We start from the raw sequence: 16,384 nt of genomic DNA on the forward strand, positions 1-16,384 counted from the left end.
AGAAAGGCTCCCTCTAGTTTTCTGCTGCCAGTGAATATTTTGGGAGTCGGAGTTGGGGTGTAGTCGTCCTGATGTAGCCTACCTGCAGCTGTAACCCAGAGTAGGTGTTGAGCAGTGATTGATTGACAGAGTCTGTGCTCTCAGCAAAGCATACTTCCCCACTGGGACATTGACAGCTTGTTTGTGCCGTCGGATTTGAGCCCTACGGTTACTGCCAGTGTTTGATTAAGCATTGTTAGTTGGGATGGAATTTGGGAGATTAATAGGATGTCGCCCAATTGGATCATGTTGCTTTCTTGCTTTATTTTTTCTCCACATTTGAATGAGACTGCTCTGTCATTCTGTATGTTTTTATGAATGCTTGTATTTTTGCTCAGAAACATGGCAAAATTTTGTTTCCAAAAGAAAAATCGTATGATATGATGGATTTCAAAACTGTGTGAATATTGAACCCTGTTGGCAGGAATACACTTTAAAATGGATGGATGGTGCTGGTTGAGTAACTTACTTTCACATGGAAATTGATTTTTCATTTTTCATTTAAGGTAATTGGCTGCTATGGTTTGATGTGATCTATTAAACATGTCATTTTATTCAGTTAGGAGTTCAAATTAAATTCTAAAACAGCCAGATTCTCAATGTTCTATTGTGGATCTGTGACAAACCCTATAGTCTGCAGTTTCCATAAAAAATTTCACCTGTGAATAAAAACATATGATGGGTACATGCATGCTCAAACACAGTCAATTGTGTACCATAGATCCGTAGGGTGTATATCTAAGACATCAACAAATTTCAGCCTCCTTAATGACCTGAAGTGAGATGCTTGCCATTTCTCCATTGAGACAGCAGAGGGCAGAAGCATACCATTGGAAGCACTAGCTGGTATGACGCAGAGGAGAGGAAAAGATAAATCGACCCTGACTCCACATTTAAACACACAAAGCCTTGTTGCTGTGGCAGATTTTTGCCTTTTTATGGGGAAGGGAGGGGAGCTAGTAATCTCATTTCCCCCTCTCTGGGGGTGGGGGGGGGGGGTGTGGGCGGGAGGAATTGTTTATTTATTTAGCAGGTGTCCTTATCATAGACGACATACAGAACATGCATACTTATCAATTTACATTGCTGAATTGATATTCTGTTTTTTGTCTAATTTAAGGCTCTCTGCATTTGATTAGAACCTGTGTGCATATGCACATGTACAGACACACACACACACACACGCACACATGCGCACACACAAGCACAAACAAAAGCACACGCGCATAGGCACGCACACGCACATACACATACGCTCACAGGCACACACACACTCACACAAGCGCACTCGCACACACATACACACAAACACACGCTTGCATATGTGAGCCATTTCAATGTGCTCTACAGCCTCTGGCTTTATGAAGAGCAGAGCAGAGCAGGTGAGGAGGGCTCTTGCTGCTGCTGGACAGCAGGGTCAGGTCTGACTTTGTAGGTGCGGTACACACAAGGGCTCTAATCAGCTGTTGCTTAGCAATGCTGTGTTTCTCTGCCTTTTATGGGTACCATCTTTTAAAGTTGTGGCTAATCTGCACCAAGAACCGGGCTTCAAAAAATAATTCATTTGTTTATGTTATCTTTTAAGATGCACCAAACGGCCGTTTTGAAGCCGCTCGTACAGCCGCTGGAAAATGAAAAAGTAACATGGATATTGAATTATGCGGGTCTAGGAGTGAAGGTTAGGTTTCTGCACATTTAATACAAACCTGTTAAAAATGGTCTTTCGGCTCAGTGGCTGCGAGGAGGGAAAGGGGGGGGGGGCGGGGTCGGCCCAAGTCCTCCTCATCCATCAGATTTACTGCGCTCCGTAATGCCATTAGCCAGGTGCCAGCAGAACACTATTAAAAGGCACGAAGTGAAATTAAAGCAGGAATGCATTGGTTCTCTAAAGCGCATTTCTCATAAGCGTGGCTCTAGTGGCTGTTGTCTGTGGCACAGACGTGCTCCGTGCTCGACGCTCCTGCGATGGCCTGCCTTTCTGAGAGCTGTTTGTTTGGTTCGGTAGATGAGCTCCGTGATTGCGCGGCGTTTTTTTTTTTTCCTTCCGCGGCGCGCGGTATTACCGCGGGTGAATGAGACGCGTTGTTTTTCATGCAAAGCCCCTCCAGGTGCGTGCGGCGGAGCAGGCTTTGTGCCGGGGTCTACTCCACAAGCCGCCTGCTGTTTCCATGCAGCTACCAGCCCTGCTCAAGAGGGTCTGAGTGACGGGTGAAGTGCCCCTCTGTCTTATTAGTCATTCTACTGACAAACCCGAGCCAGAGGGAGTATGGGAAGGAGGGGGGGTCACTTCTAAAAAGCCAGCTGTTTGTGTTTTTCTTTACCGCTCTCCAGAGGATGGCACTATAAAGCTGGGTGCATTTTTGTCCCCTTGGAGTGGTCACTCATGTCAGTGCTAATTGGATGCAAAGTGATGCATTTTTTTAAATACTTGATTAAGCAATTGAGTTAACCTTTGGCGGCATCGCCGATTAAAATCCAGCACGTTTTTGTGGTAATTAGACATTTTCAGATGCTGTGCAGAGAGGCAATCAATAAACAATTTGAAATGAGCATCTGTTCTGTGTGAATTGGCATTCTTAATTACTGCTCTGATCAGCAGAACTCTGTGAACTTCTGGCCTTGGCCCTAATCCGCAGACAGGTCAGAGCCGGTTCTGTGCCTGGGTTTTGTGTGAGTTACCGCGTTGCCCATGATGTTCTCCAAATCTCAGAAGTTCGCAGTCAGTTTTATAATACAACACAAAATTGATTACTGTGATTTCTTGCATGTGAGTGCTGTTGCCTTATTGTGTACCATTTCTCACAGGGTATTGTGCTTAGGTAAAGACCTTTCTATTCTTCTGCGTGGTTCTGTTCCAGGCAAGCGTATGCCTCAACGGTTTCATTTTGTTCCAGCTAATTCAGCATTTTATCCTATCTCACTTTGTGACATTTGGGGAGGTTAAAACTGAAACAAAAAAATTGAGGGGTGGGGGGAGATTAAAGATGTCAGCCCGGGAGCCTATCCCAAACTCTGACCTGTGGAAGAGACAGAATGCAGCACTCCGTACAGTAGATTAATGGTCAGAGCGAAAGACTTTATTCCCTGTAAACTCCGAGCACTTCTGAAGACGGCGTAAAAGAGATTGATGGCGGTGTTGCTTGGAGGATTCCGCAAAGAGGAAGCCAGCGAGAGCCGAGACAGAGGAATGAAGAAGTCGTAGCGCGTCCTTGAGCACGCTCAGTGAGCCGGCTGCCTCAGCGCCTCAGAGCGGGGGGATGCCCAGGATCCGTTTGGGTCCGGTCCAAACGGGAAAGAACTTTGTGACTTTGTCGTGAAAGCTTGCCCAATCTCTCCGTGCCCTCGGGATAAGCGTGCAGCCAGTCTCCCGGATTGGGGTAAACAGCCTCTTTATTTCTCCCTTAAGACAATAAAGAATGACTGCTGACCAGTCTCATTAGTGAACTTCGCTGCGCGCACATGATGAATGGTGTGATGCCCGGTGCTCTGGCCTAATCTGTTTGTACGTGAGTAATTGAGATTGTGCAGAGCCGTAGTGTCATATTAAGTAAATGGATGGGTGGAAAAGTGGCAGCCTGTTGCTGTGCTTTGACAAGTGGGCAGATTTTGTCTGCGTTTTTTGCTCCATTTATTGTCAGTCTTTGAGATCGTTGCAGCTTAAGTGACATTGAGGGCCTATGATTTTTGAAGCCACTGTCATTATGGCTATCATGAAATCAAACTCATTTTAATGATAATATCAATTAACGCATTTTGACTTTTTGCTTCAACATCTATGATAAAATCAGTCTATGACGTAGATGTTTAATGCAGTTTCTATGTTTCTTATGTCAACGAGAGCAACAGATGGCAAGAAATAGATTTTCACTGTCAAAGTTTATCACACTAGCATTATCTGAGACATGCATAGCTTGATTAAAAAAATCGTTTACACATTTCAAACTAACAGCCTGCATATGTCATAAGTGCACATTGTGTATCTAGTGCATGTGGGCTGCAGTTCTGTTTTCCCAAATGACTGATGCTGTAGTTGCAACTCGCACTCTTCCAGGCCATTTCCTCTGCTTCATTTTCTCTGGAGTGGTACGAGGTGAGGTTCAGGGCTGGCAAACGATGCCTTTCCAGCCGCCGGGAGGACGACATGCCTGATTACAGCGATTTATTTATTCATGTGTTTATATGGCTGTGGTGGTGACGGGCACCGGACTGTGAACACCACCAGCAGAAGCCCTGAAGCCTGATGTCTAAAGAATCATTCATTTCTGTTTTTGCTGTATTTTGGTTATGTAACATTTTTTGTTTAATTTTTAATTGTAATAACTCAGACATTAGGCCTGCTTTTTTGTACTGCATAATAGAGATTAGTTTGAGAGCTGCAGTGAAGCCAGCTTAAGAACCTCCATTGCCTTGTAAATTCTGGAATTTGGCATTTCATTTAATGTCATTGAGTCCTATTATTACGAGAAGGAAATATGAATTGTAATAAATTGTCAGCTCAGTGATCTTGTGAAAATGGTACTCCCAAGAGCTTTCGCAGCCTCGAAAGATGTTTACTTGGTGAGTAATTTTCAAAATGACCATGAATGGGCTGAGTAGAAAATGGCCGAGGTTTGACGCATAGAGACGTGTAACTGGAAGGGGCCTAGGTAGCCCACTGCCTTTTTCTTCAGATCCAGCAGACCCAAATAACTCGCGTTTTTAGAACCTCGCTGGTGGGTTTGCGCTCTCTGTTCATCTCGCAGGAACAGGAGCATGCCGTTGCATTGTGGGAAGTCAGGGAGTCTCGCGGAGCCTTGTAGTTGGCCCACTGGGCAAACGCAGAGAAGCCTGTCATACGTGCTTCTGCTAAGTTAGATGGTTTCCAAAGCTTCTGGGTACAAAGCCATATTTCGGGGAATGACTTTCAAAGCCAGGAAGTTTTCTACTTTTATCCGAGCAACAGACGGACTCGTCTTCTCATGCGCCTCGTTGTGGAAGGTGAAATCCGCGGAAGTGGCCATTTCATCTGCGCTTTTCCGCTTTGCCTCGTAACCTCAGAGCTGAATATTCACGTGAAGCGGGCCATCTCGGGACCGCTCGTGGCCTCGCGGGGAATCTGGCTGGCAGTGACTTTGAGAAGTCGGCCCCTTTTCTGCTTATGCCACTGTTTCTTAGTTCAGCGCGTAAAAAAATAAAAACTGGTCACGGCAGGGGACGGGGAGACGACGGGTACTGACCCAGAAAGCAGAATGCTAAAATCCGCTAAAGAATAATTTTGGAAGTTGACAGCTACTGACGTCTCCATTGAGCCAGTAGCTCTTGTGGTGCCTCGTGCTGCAGTCTGGCTTGACAGGAAGTGAAACATTGTGTTGGCGCAGGCCACTGGGTTGCAACAAAATAAATTGTATTTGCTGATAAGGAATGCTTTGCGTTATTGCAGTTGAACATTTTCACTGTTCCGTTTGGTGGTACAAACAAAGCTCGTTTTGATGTCTTTTGCGCAAGTTTGCTTTTTGAGTAGCTTTCAAATGTATTCACTACACTGTTTCCATTAGCAAATCGCACTAGACTCTGCCCACTGTGTGTATCCCAGATTTAAATGCTTGTATAACTTGTGTATAATCACCCTACGTATTATCTCTCAGTTTTATAAATTAGGCCTTTCACTCCTGAATTTGGCTGTCATTTTTTTGTGAACATGTCATTCTGGCTTTTTTTTTTTTTTTAAATTCTAGTATGGTAAATTGCTGTGACATTTAGGCAAGTGAGCCCACTATTAGCCTATTTTAGGTGAAGGCTGAGAAAGCAAGTCAAGAATACATGCAAACTCTGCCACAAAACCAAACCTCCCCAGCGAGACTATTGGAGCTTAAAGTCTAGTAGTCTGGAGTAGGGTAGCCTGTTGCAGCTGAATGCCGTGGGTTGGGTAGTCTGATGCAGCTGAATGCTGCGGGTTGGGTAGCCTGTTGCAGCTGAATGCTGCGGGTTGGGTAGCCTGTTTCAGTTGAATGCGTTGGGTTGGGTAGGCTGTTGCACCCCGCAGCTAAATGCTAAATGCTGCGGGGTGCTTTGGTTGCTGAATGCTTTGGGTTGGGTAGCCTGTTGCGGCTGAATGCTGCGGGTTGGGTAGCCTGTTGCAGCTGAATGCTTTGGGTTGGGTAGCCTGTTGCGGCTGAATGCTGCGGGTTGGGTAGCCTGTTGCAGCTGAATGCTGCGGGTTGGGTAGCCTGTTGCAGCTGAATGCTGCGGAGTGCATTGGTTGCTCTAGACTTCTGGCCTACAGTCGCCTTGAGGAGACTGCCAAAAACTCACCTCTTTAATGCCCGCAAAAATAGTTTTCTAATGAACAATCAATACAAGCCCTCAGGGAAAGCTGCTTTTATTTATTTATTTATTTATTACTTCCTTAATATGCACTTACTTTTTTCCAAGGCAAGGTTGTACTGATCTGATGTGTCTGATAGAGAAGTGGTCATTATTTTTTTTTTTTTAAATATATATATAAGAAGTGTAGGACATGCTAAAATTGAATAGTGTAAATTAATCGATATGCAAGATAAAAAAAAAAAAAAAGTGAAATAGGCCTAAATATAATTGCTGAAGTAATAAAATAGTTTATTTGTCATTACTTCATGACTTAATTTTATATTCATGTCATTGTTTAATGTGTAGGCTAATTAAAAATTAATTTAGTCTTTGGGCATGAAATGTATTATTCAGTTAATTTTTAAACTTAGGATGAATAATTAATTTAGTGAACTGATCATATCCCCAGTGGGGTGGTATCTGTGGCTATGAGACGTTACCTTTGATTCCTTGATCAGTAATTGGGAAATGAAATCTTAATGCAGTGAAATCACTGTTTTTGAGAAATCAAGAACTGATCTTTGGTTATGCACACTGCTCAGTGTGGGGAACAAATTTCAATTAAAATGAGATCAAAAGTTGCTAAAACATTCATCATGTAGCAGTAGAACCTCTGAGTTCAGTACACTTTCAAATTCAGTTCTCAGAATTCTAAATTCCATAAATGCAACCTAAGGTGTAAGCTGTTGTCAGAATTCTAATGCCTTAAACAGAGGAAGAACATGCTGTGGTTTTGGTTGAAAAGGTTTGCAAATTCAAACCGGCTGCCTGAAACCTGAAGTCTTATTGTGGCTAGCTTCACGGATCTTTACGTAGCTTGCTTGTGAAATTGGTCTCTGGTCATCTGTGGCTAAAAATCGTTAGTATCAAGCTATCAATCATGCTGATCGTGGTTTGATTTACTTGTTTGCTTTTTCTAGGTATCCATATGTGTGCGATTCATATTTAATTTCTGCCGGCACTAATTTCTGCTCATACTATCGATTTGGGAATGGAGGTCTGAAACATTAAAAACATGGAAAGTAACTATGAAAGTCAGAATGCACCCATTGAAAACAAGAATTTGAATCCTTTACTTGCTGGAATCATTACTTGCCTCCTGTAGACGTATTTTTTTAAGAAGTAGCCTACTCATTTTATTTCACACTACAAACTTCTGTTTTAGTTCATATCCATTAATCAAATGAGTGGTTAATCGAATTGGTTACCCTACATTTGATTTCAGAGCATTTATTCTTTGGCATCTTGCAAACCGTATTCTGGCTCTTTTTACGTCGAACACTGGCTCTTTGTGTAGTTTATCAGTAGAAAGTATTGCCTGCTCACGTATAATGCTGGACTTTCTGCATCGGTGATGATGACCTTGGTAAGGCATAATTACATGCCACATTTAATTGATTGGCCCATATGAATCCTGTATATACTGTAGCAGCCAAAGGTCACATGAGCTTATTTTTTTACGCGTTGGCACATTGTCAGTTGAGCAGTAATCAATCAACTATTGCCGTTCTGTAAGCAACTGGTATGCATCCATCAAAGCCACAGTAAATATCCCCAGCAGTCAAATGCCTGTTTGGCAGTTGAGGTTGGGCCTGGTGCATTACAATAGATAAATGGCACGTTTCCCAAAGAGCAGACTAGGGTGGGACATTTTTGCATTTTCTCTTAATGAGTGCAGGCTTTTATTTGAGTACTTATTCATTTTACTTTTGTGCCTGTAGTCTGTTTTACAGCTGCAAACCAACTTAAAGGTTTTGCAGAGTGTTTTCTCCTAACCCGTGCAAAAATACCCTTTGGTAAGACACTGGGTTGTTTTGAACTGTTAGCTTGCATGGCTATGCCACCATGGGTGATGGGAGAGAGGGTGGTAGGAGCAATTGCAAACTGAGACCTACGCATGTAAGCTGTAGGCTACACGCTTTGACCTGTTACTGTGGCAATTATTTTTGAAAGATTGTTTGAAATTTTTTGAAATCATTTGTGAATATATTTTTCAATTACAGTTTTTCTTCTTCTAAACACATGAATTTACTGGAGTAAACAGTTCCACACCTAAAGCAGACCATACTTGCATCCAAGTTGGATGCTTTTTGGTGGGTACATTTGGCCAATGTTGCAATATTCATTTTGTCCCAGTGGTCTTTTGTGGTGCCAAGGAACAACGCTGAAGTCTGTCAACTGATGCAATTAACACCGGGCCAACTGGGCCAAATGTCCTGCGTAAATCTTCTATAGCTGTGTCATTAATTTGTTTTATTACCTTATCTCAATAACCTGATTTCCAAAAATGTCCTACATTCCCTGGTGGTGCAAACATTAGTAAATTCTGGCTTGACCTCTCCTGACGGCACACCCCCTTGTGTGGGTGTGAGATCTTAACGGAACTTGCAAAAATGATTGTGGATTTGTCCTAGAAACACTGCTGCAACATATATCCACTCATATAGTCTGCCCCTGAATTCATAGGTTTGTTTGCACTGATCACACTGATACATCTATGCCCTGAATGGAAGGGTTTGACATAGCCTAATCATATTGCGTCAGTAAAACTATCCAACAGGGAATTTAAATCATGAAAAATAATCTCACAAGCCAGTGTTACAGAAAAAGTAAATGGAAGTTATTTCCTGAGCAAATTATTTTGCCATTTAATTAGGCGTTTAGTTTTTTATTGTAGAATTTATTTCAGTCCTGCATCTAAATAGATCAAAGTAAGCTGAATATGATGAAACTTTTTGTAAGTCAGTATTTCGTGCTCTCAGCTGGATAAATGTCAAAGGAGTTATGTGGGAGGGGGGTAAGATGTTATTTTTTAGGGAGGGGATCAGGTTAAGTTTTTTTCAGTCGTGATCTAAGAGTTGGCAGTTTTTACAGTTTTGTATTTTTAACCATCATTTCATATAGAACTGTTTGTGGCTTGTATATGACTTTTTTGTCTTTAGGTATTTTGTCTAAGTTATTTTGGATGGAGTTTCAATATAAATTCAAGAATACAATTTTATTATACGCTATTTTACTTGCATACTTAAGGTATTAATTTTATAAAATTAAAATTCAAGTATGCTGCAGGATACTTTTTTCAGATGCCTATGTCTTAATTTAAAGGAAGGTAAAGATTAGTAATTGAAAGAACAGTAATGATTAAAAGGTGTAGGCTAAACATCAAAACAACACAAAAAGCAAAAATAATTATATAATAAAATAACTGTGTCAAATTGAAGGATGGCTTGCTTTGATGAGAAGCAATTTAGACTTTTTTCTAGTTTGTTCTGGAAGAGGCCAAAATGATCATATTATAATGCAAGTTGAATCCCCAGCAATAAAATGTGTGTTTCTGTGTGGGGATTAATTAGTGCATTATGATTTCGGCCAGCATAAATGCAAAGCTAGTGCTCTTTATGTGACTCGCAAACCTTTTTATTTCCTCATTGAGATGCCTCTGCTCCATAATGCAGCACATACAATCACTTTATTTCTGAAAATAAATGCCAGATTAATAATTTAAAAAGGCCAGGGATGTAAATGACTTTTCCTAATACTAGATTTCGAAAGTATTTAGGAAGAACATTCTTGTGAAGGATGAGACATTTTTATGTTAAGAATAGATTGTACACAGGGACCTGTCCGATTTAAAGCTTTTTCAAACTGCATTTTTCGATGTACATTTTAAGCATTTGTGTATTTTTATTTTTTTCCCCCCAGAATTATACCATGAGTTTCATACAGCATGCCGCAGGGCTCTAGACCTTTTCATTAATCACTGGCCATAGCTCAGCGGATTGCCTTGCCTCAAAGGAGAAAGATGGAGGAATGTTTGGGGGAAGGAGGAGGGGGTGGTGGAATTAAATTTCCTCTCTGAGAACGTACCGCGGTGTTTGCGAAGCGGAGCCGTAAGGCTCCTCCCTCTGCCGCGTGCTGAATTCTGCCAGAGGGCCAGGGCTGAGACGCTGGGGTGGGGGGGTGGGGGGGTGGGGGGGCTGTACCGGTGTGGGCGGAGTCAGAGCCTGGACGGCTGCCCTGACGGCCCACTGCAGTGCACAGATGCTGTCGATGTTATTGATAATCGGATGGCAGAGCTCCAGCAGCTAACAGATTAGGAAACATGAATAGAAACCCCCCCCCTGCTATGTGAGCTTTGAAGGCCAATGGAGCCTCAGGTTCGGGATTCAGTGCACATCTGTGAAAGAGCAGTTGTTCTTCTGCCCGGATAACAAATTCTACCAAAGTGGCATTATGTTCCCTGGTCATGTAAACGTGGCTAGACCGTAAAGCGGGGTTTCCAGACTCTATTGTTGCCGATTGTTTGTGCGCTTGTGATGAATTGTGACAGACATTGTCCTGAGCGTTCCCTGAAGCTCAGTAATTATCAGGTCTTAGTGGCTGAAGGAAAGTAAATGCTGCCTGAGTGTAGTTCATATGTCTTTAGGTATTCAGTCTCTAGCATGCTATTTATGCATGGATTTTAATGAAGATTTACACAGGCTGTTATCCCGAACCCCCCAGGTCCTCAATTATAAAGGCCCAGGATCACAGTTAAACACGGTGGCTCCTGATAAATATTTCAGCTGTAGAATTCTTACTACTGGTGCATTTACAATTGCCTCAGCCAAACCTCTGCGTTCTGCCTACTGCATTCTGCTTATTCTGTACACTACCACCTAAGAAGTTGACCAACAAAATGCCTGCAAAGACATCATTGCCTGATTCATAACATCTTTCTCACAGTTGCTTCATTTGAAGTGCATTATTTCTGTTCTGTAATTTCATAAGGTAAGTGCATCCTCACACGTCGGAGACGACCCTCATTTGTAATTTTTCAGTCTGGCAAGGAGCCGTAGCATCTCATGGTCACTGGTGTGTGGAACATCGCAGATGCCGCCCGCTGCACCGTAACGCACAGCTTCCCGAGTCTCCACTGGCCCGCCGTCTCCCATAACGATTTTCCATCTGGCTGAGAACCCCTGTGCTCCCGCCACTTTCACCAGCCGCTCGTGCTCAGCCCCACCGAAAGGGTGCCAAAGTGTTCAGCAGTGCATCACAGATTGAAACTGCTGTTGTTCAAAGAGAAATGTAACCTTTAAGCTGTGCGGAGCCTTTTTTATTGCCGTTGTCTTTATTTTAGTGTACATGCTGTCCATTTGTTGTATCGATAGAATCTGCTCTCTGCATTTTTGTCAAAGCTTTCAAGTTGTAGAATCCTAATTCTATATATTGTGAAGTGTAAAGCACAGATGTCTGTCAGTAGGCAGTCAGATGGTTTCTATGCTATTTGTTTCTTTTAAATGTCTTTTTTTAGCCACGTACAGCGTGAAACCAGTTTTCTGAAACATTGCAGTGGCGGGTAATTTAACAGCCGCTTGGAATGAACGTCAAGCTATTTGTGAAAAGTGGGCTTCAGAAAAAATCGATCCGGGATCCGTATTTGGACAGGCAGCCCGGGTGGACGTCCCTCAGAACCCTGGCTGATAAATGCCTCCTACGCCTAATCAAACATTGACAGAGAGCCATCCAAGGTGCCTTTGAGCACTGCGCTCCTATCAGAGCCTGTCTGCTTCGAGTGAGCTCGAGCCCGAGCTTTATTTTGGAGATGTTGAGCTTGTGCTGGATAGTCGAGGGCAGGGAGAGGAGGAGGAACGGGACTGCTAATGAACAGAGCCGCAGAGGAAGGCTTGGTTGAGTCAGCTGAGCTTTGCTCTGCCTGCACCCTTGACTCTGCCCCTCCCACTTAACTGTCACCCCCTGGCTCTGAATTCCTGTGATATTTCTGTATGAGCCTACACGTCATGCACACTCCAAATGTCAGGGCTCTTAAGCAAACCTGCAATTACCTGAATTGATTCGTCTGCAGCACGGCATCACCAACTACGAGTGAGGCTCACAGCCTCCATTTACTTCCCTTCGGTGTGGCGGGTAAATTTCAGCACGTCACCGAAGGTATATTTTGACTTTTATTGTTTACAAAATCCCAGCAGGCATCAGTCTGCAAGCGTTCAGGCGTCTCCACCCGATGCCTAAAGGGGAAGATTGAGATTGGCGTGAGATTTGATGGTTTGAGATTCACCGAACGTTGCCCTTTTTCTGCTGTGCGTTTTCCCTCCATTGTGAGTCTGCCCGCGCCCCCGAGGTCTGTGTTGGGAGGTCGTGAAGCCGTGTATTTCTGCTGCGTGCGGCTTAGCTCTGCCTCCCCAAAGCCCTGGGCGTGTAGCCTCAGTCTCTACCCCCATCCCCAGCTGTCCTTGCTGTGGACTTTCCGGAAAAGCCTTAATTCAGCCGGATGCATTCATTTACCTTTTTTTTAGCAGCTTTCATGCAAATGTGCCCCCTTCCTTCCGCTCCTGTGCTGCGATCTATACGGCGGCAGATGCTGGCCCCGGGACGCGCCGATCGATAGTGCTTTGTTTGCAAAACAAGGCCAGCCACGCAGCGCTCGGCCCGCCGTGCGCTGGACCCTCTCTGAAGCGGGGCCCGCTCGCGTTGCTTAACTTGGCACGGCGCTTATCAGTCTGATGTAGCCTCTCTGTGCCTGCAGCAGATTGCTTTATTTCTCCCGTCTGATTAATGCGCCGAGTCCTCGTATCACCCTTTGTCTTCTTCTGCATGCCTGTGGCATCATCGCGCTTATTATGTTTTGGCAGAATTATCTGATTGGCAAAATGGCTTGATGGGTGCCGCTACCCTAAGTGGAATCGATACCCTCCCCGGAGCTGATGGAGGTGTTCTGGCAGGAGCCCTCGCTCTCCGTGCCCATTTTGCACTCTCATAAACCACCTCTGCGACCGCCCGTTCCCCCACATCTTCCCATAAGTGACTTTTCAAAAACAGAGCTCGCCTCGGTTCGGAGATGCAAGATTGATGAGTTGGCCATAGCCGTAATTCTTTTTCTTTTTTTTTTGCATCCGCTTCATATGCTGGGTCAGCAGTTTTGATTAACCATCCATTGTACAAATGAAATGGTGCTTTGAATGCTGGTGCTTGAAACTCTTCTAATCAAAAAGGCATTTTAGAGTAGTATCCTCTGATCTCATTGACTTCACTTACTGTAGGACAGAACTGAATAGTTTGGATAGTTTTCCATCTGTCATTATGACGATGGCTCTTGTTGTTCTGTTGAAGGAGGCTACAGCTCTGAAACCGAATGAATGAAGACTAGCTTATTCTACACTGTCATATAGGCTAGGACCAAACTGTCCTAGGGACCGTGTGCTGGTGAGGTTGTGTGTTTACAATCTCATGCCACGTACTGTGCAACCAGTGATGCTGTGGGTCCCTCCCCCAGTAAGGCTGATAATCTATTTATGTCAGTTTCATTTCTTTGTCTCATCTAGTGTAGGTGCGCTTACTGAGTGGACCTTAAATCTAATTTCCCTACAGTGCAGTGGGCTGTAAAACACTGTGAAAGAGTTTGGGCCTGATTGGGATTGGTTTATTAATTTAGTAAAATCTTAATTGTCTAAAGTGCTCTACACGTTTTTCCTTTTGAATGCATTTACCGCCATGATAAAGCTCCTTGTTGCGCTGATTGTGACTCCCTCTCTCTGTCTCTGCCAGTCCGATACGCCCCTCTCATGTGGTTTGTGTTCTGCCGTTTCACAGGTGGTGCTGAAGATCATTAAGCACTACCAGGAGGAGGGCCAGGGCAGCGAGGTGGTGCAGGGCGTTCTTTTGGGCCTGGTAGTGGAGGACCGGCTGGAGATTACCAACTGCTTCCCCTTCCCCCAGCACACTGAAGACGATGCCGACTTTGACGAAGGTGAGCGGGTGGGCTTGGTTTGGGTGTTGCGTGGTGAAGCCGTTGGGTTTGGGAGTAAGATGGGTAGAGAGAGGGTGGTGCACCTTGTTAGTGAAATCCTAAGCATTTGCCACTGGGTAGTGCACTTAGATGACAACTTTTCCTGTGTGAAGTCATGGTAGGCCCATTGGACATGATTGCGTTTGAATAATACACGTTCAGACTGGCGCCGCCAGACTACAAAAGTGCAGGGCACTGAATTTTAATATGTCTTTAAAAAGAGATGTTTACGGCAAGTCCATTATCGTCCCATCCCCAAAGCGCTGCATAATTGACTTGAATGTGGATGAGGACGTCCCCCTGCCCCTGCTCAACCCTTTCTGATTTGCTGTGTACAAAATCGCCGCTGCATATAAATCAGCCCTCCTCCTTTTCAGTCTCATTGAGCACGGTATTTCAGAATCGCTCATTTAATGCATGGTGTTGACTGACCTTAAAATGTTGGTTGTTATGCAGCCTCGTCATTTGGTCCATTAGGTGTAGGTGACGGAGCATTAGGGCCGCGGAGGCGGCGAGCGCTCGCGGCTCAGAGCTCAGACTCGGGCCGATCGCCTCTCCGTCCTCCGCCTGGAGCGCCGCCGCCGCCCTCCCCCAGCGAGGCAGCTCAAGCGTATGTTTGCACAAATTGGACATGGGCGTGCCTGGTCCTGTCAGGCGGTTGTCAGCCTGGCCTCAGATACGCCGTCAGCCCCGGTGACCTTGCCTCCACAGGCAGGCGGCGAGTTAACCGAGCGACTGGAGCGAGCGTACAGGAAGGGGAGACGCGCGGTGACGCTACCCCCACCCGCCATACTCAATACGCCGCAGTGGCCAGGCTTAGCTCTGAGGCAGGCCCGTCGATGTACGATCAGGCATGGTTACAGACAGAATTGGCTTTCTGCAGACACTGCACATCTGAAAAGGCCATGCTTATCACTTTGGCTGAGGTCATGGACTAAGCCAGGGGTGTCAGACTCCAGTCCTGGAGGGCCGCTGAGTCTTCTGGTATTTGTGGTTCTCTTCCAGTCAGCAGCCAATTAAGGCCTCGAGAACACGGGGAGTGGATTCTTCAGCTAGTAAATGAAATCACTCATGCTGAAACACATCGAAAACCTGTGGACACTGTGACCCTCCTGGATTGGAGTTTAACACCCCTGGTCTAAGGTGATGGGGGCAAGTTTATGGGAACAAGTTCTCAGAAACTGAGTTAGAATTCACTCTCCGTTGTAACTGGGTGCAAGGTGGGTTGTGTCAAACAAACTCATTAGTCACGGAAAGGACTCAACTCTTCCAATATGGCGGAACTTGGGTTTTGGCATGCCTCGGGTGAGAGACAGCGGGTTTAAAGAAAGCTGACAGAGCGAGCCAAAGGAGGGGGAAAGGGGCATTTGCAAGGACAAGAGCTCTGGGATCAATTTTGTCGGCATGGAAGAGCAGGGCCGCGCGTGACAGACAGTCCTGCTTGATGGGAGTTCTGACCTCATTACCGCGCGGTTCCCAGCCTCTCCTCAAATTAGGCGCCGTAATGAGGAGGGCTACGGGTGGATGTGTGATTATGCGCTGCGGAGATGATGCTAATGAGATTTATTGTTGCCGCCGCGTCAGCCGACGCAGGGGTGAGTTCTCAAGTGCAGTAATGCATGAAGTGGATATCTTAGCATCCCCCTGAAATTCCTGTCCTGTCACGTCAAGTGGGGCCAGCATTCTTAGTGGTAGGCCTATCTGTTTTTTTTTTTTTTTTTGGCAGTATTAAGTAAACACTAAATATATGTTAAGGATGATACAGTAATAATTGTCAAAATTCAGTGGGAATATTGGACCATTGGACAACGATTGCTGAACGTGTCATTCTTACAGAACAAGTTGCTGTACCTCCATGTTGTAAAATTCAGACTGGAATACTTTTGTCTTTCATATCTTTTCATTCTGCTCTTTCTTTTTTGTACTCACTCCACTTGGAAAACAGATGCCCATTCCTTGGTGTAGAACTTTATCAGAATAGCCCTTGCATACATCTGTTGGCAAGCTCTCAAATTTAGCATGTTATGTGTAAGCAAAGGGCAAACATTGGTCAGACTAAAATTTGGGGGCCCGACATAGAGACACACACTGCCTCCGAGTGGCTAGGAGTGTGTTAAATGTGTTCCGGTAGGGATTGTGGGTCTGAAGCAAAACGGTTGGCTTATGAAGTAACAGGCACACCCCTGACGGGAGATGCAGAGAGAGAGCGGA

The 16,384-nt window shown here is 44.7% G+C and overlaps 1 protein-coding gene across 1 annotated transcript in view; it reads left to right on the forward strand.

Annotated features, from left to right (window-relative positions):
• eif3hb (eukaryotic translation initiation factor 3, subunit H, b) overlaps positions 1–16,384 on the forward strand; it is a 91,655-nt gene that overhangs the window by 11,738 nt on the left and 63,533 nt on the right. Inside the window, exon 2 of the mRNA XM_035430320.1 lies at positions 13,978–14,134. Within this exon, the coding sequence (XP_035286211.1) occupies positions 13,978–14,134 (157 nt within the window). The remainder of the gene's footprint in view (positions 1–13,977; positions 14,135–16,384) is intronic.

The sequence above is a fragment of the Anguilla anguilla genome, chromosome 8, assembly GCF_013347855.1.
Source record: "Anguilla anguilla isolate fAngAng1 chromosome 8, fAngAng1.pri, whole genome shotgun sequence".
In the NCBI taxonomy this organism is placed as follows: Eukaryota; Metazoa; Chordata; class Actinopteri; order Anguilliformes; family Anguillidae; genus Anguilla; species Anguilla anguilla.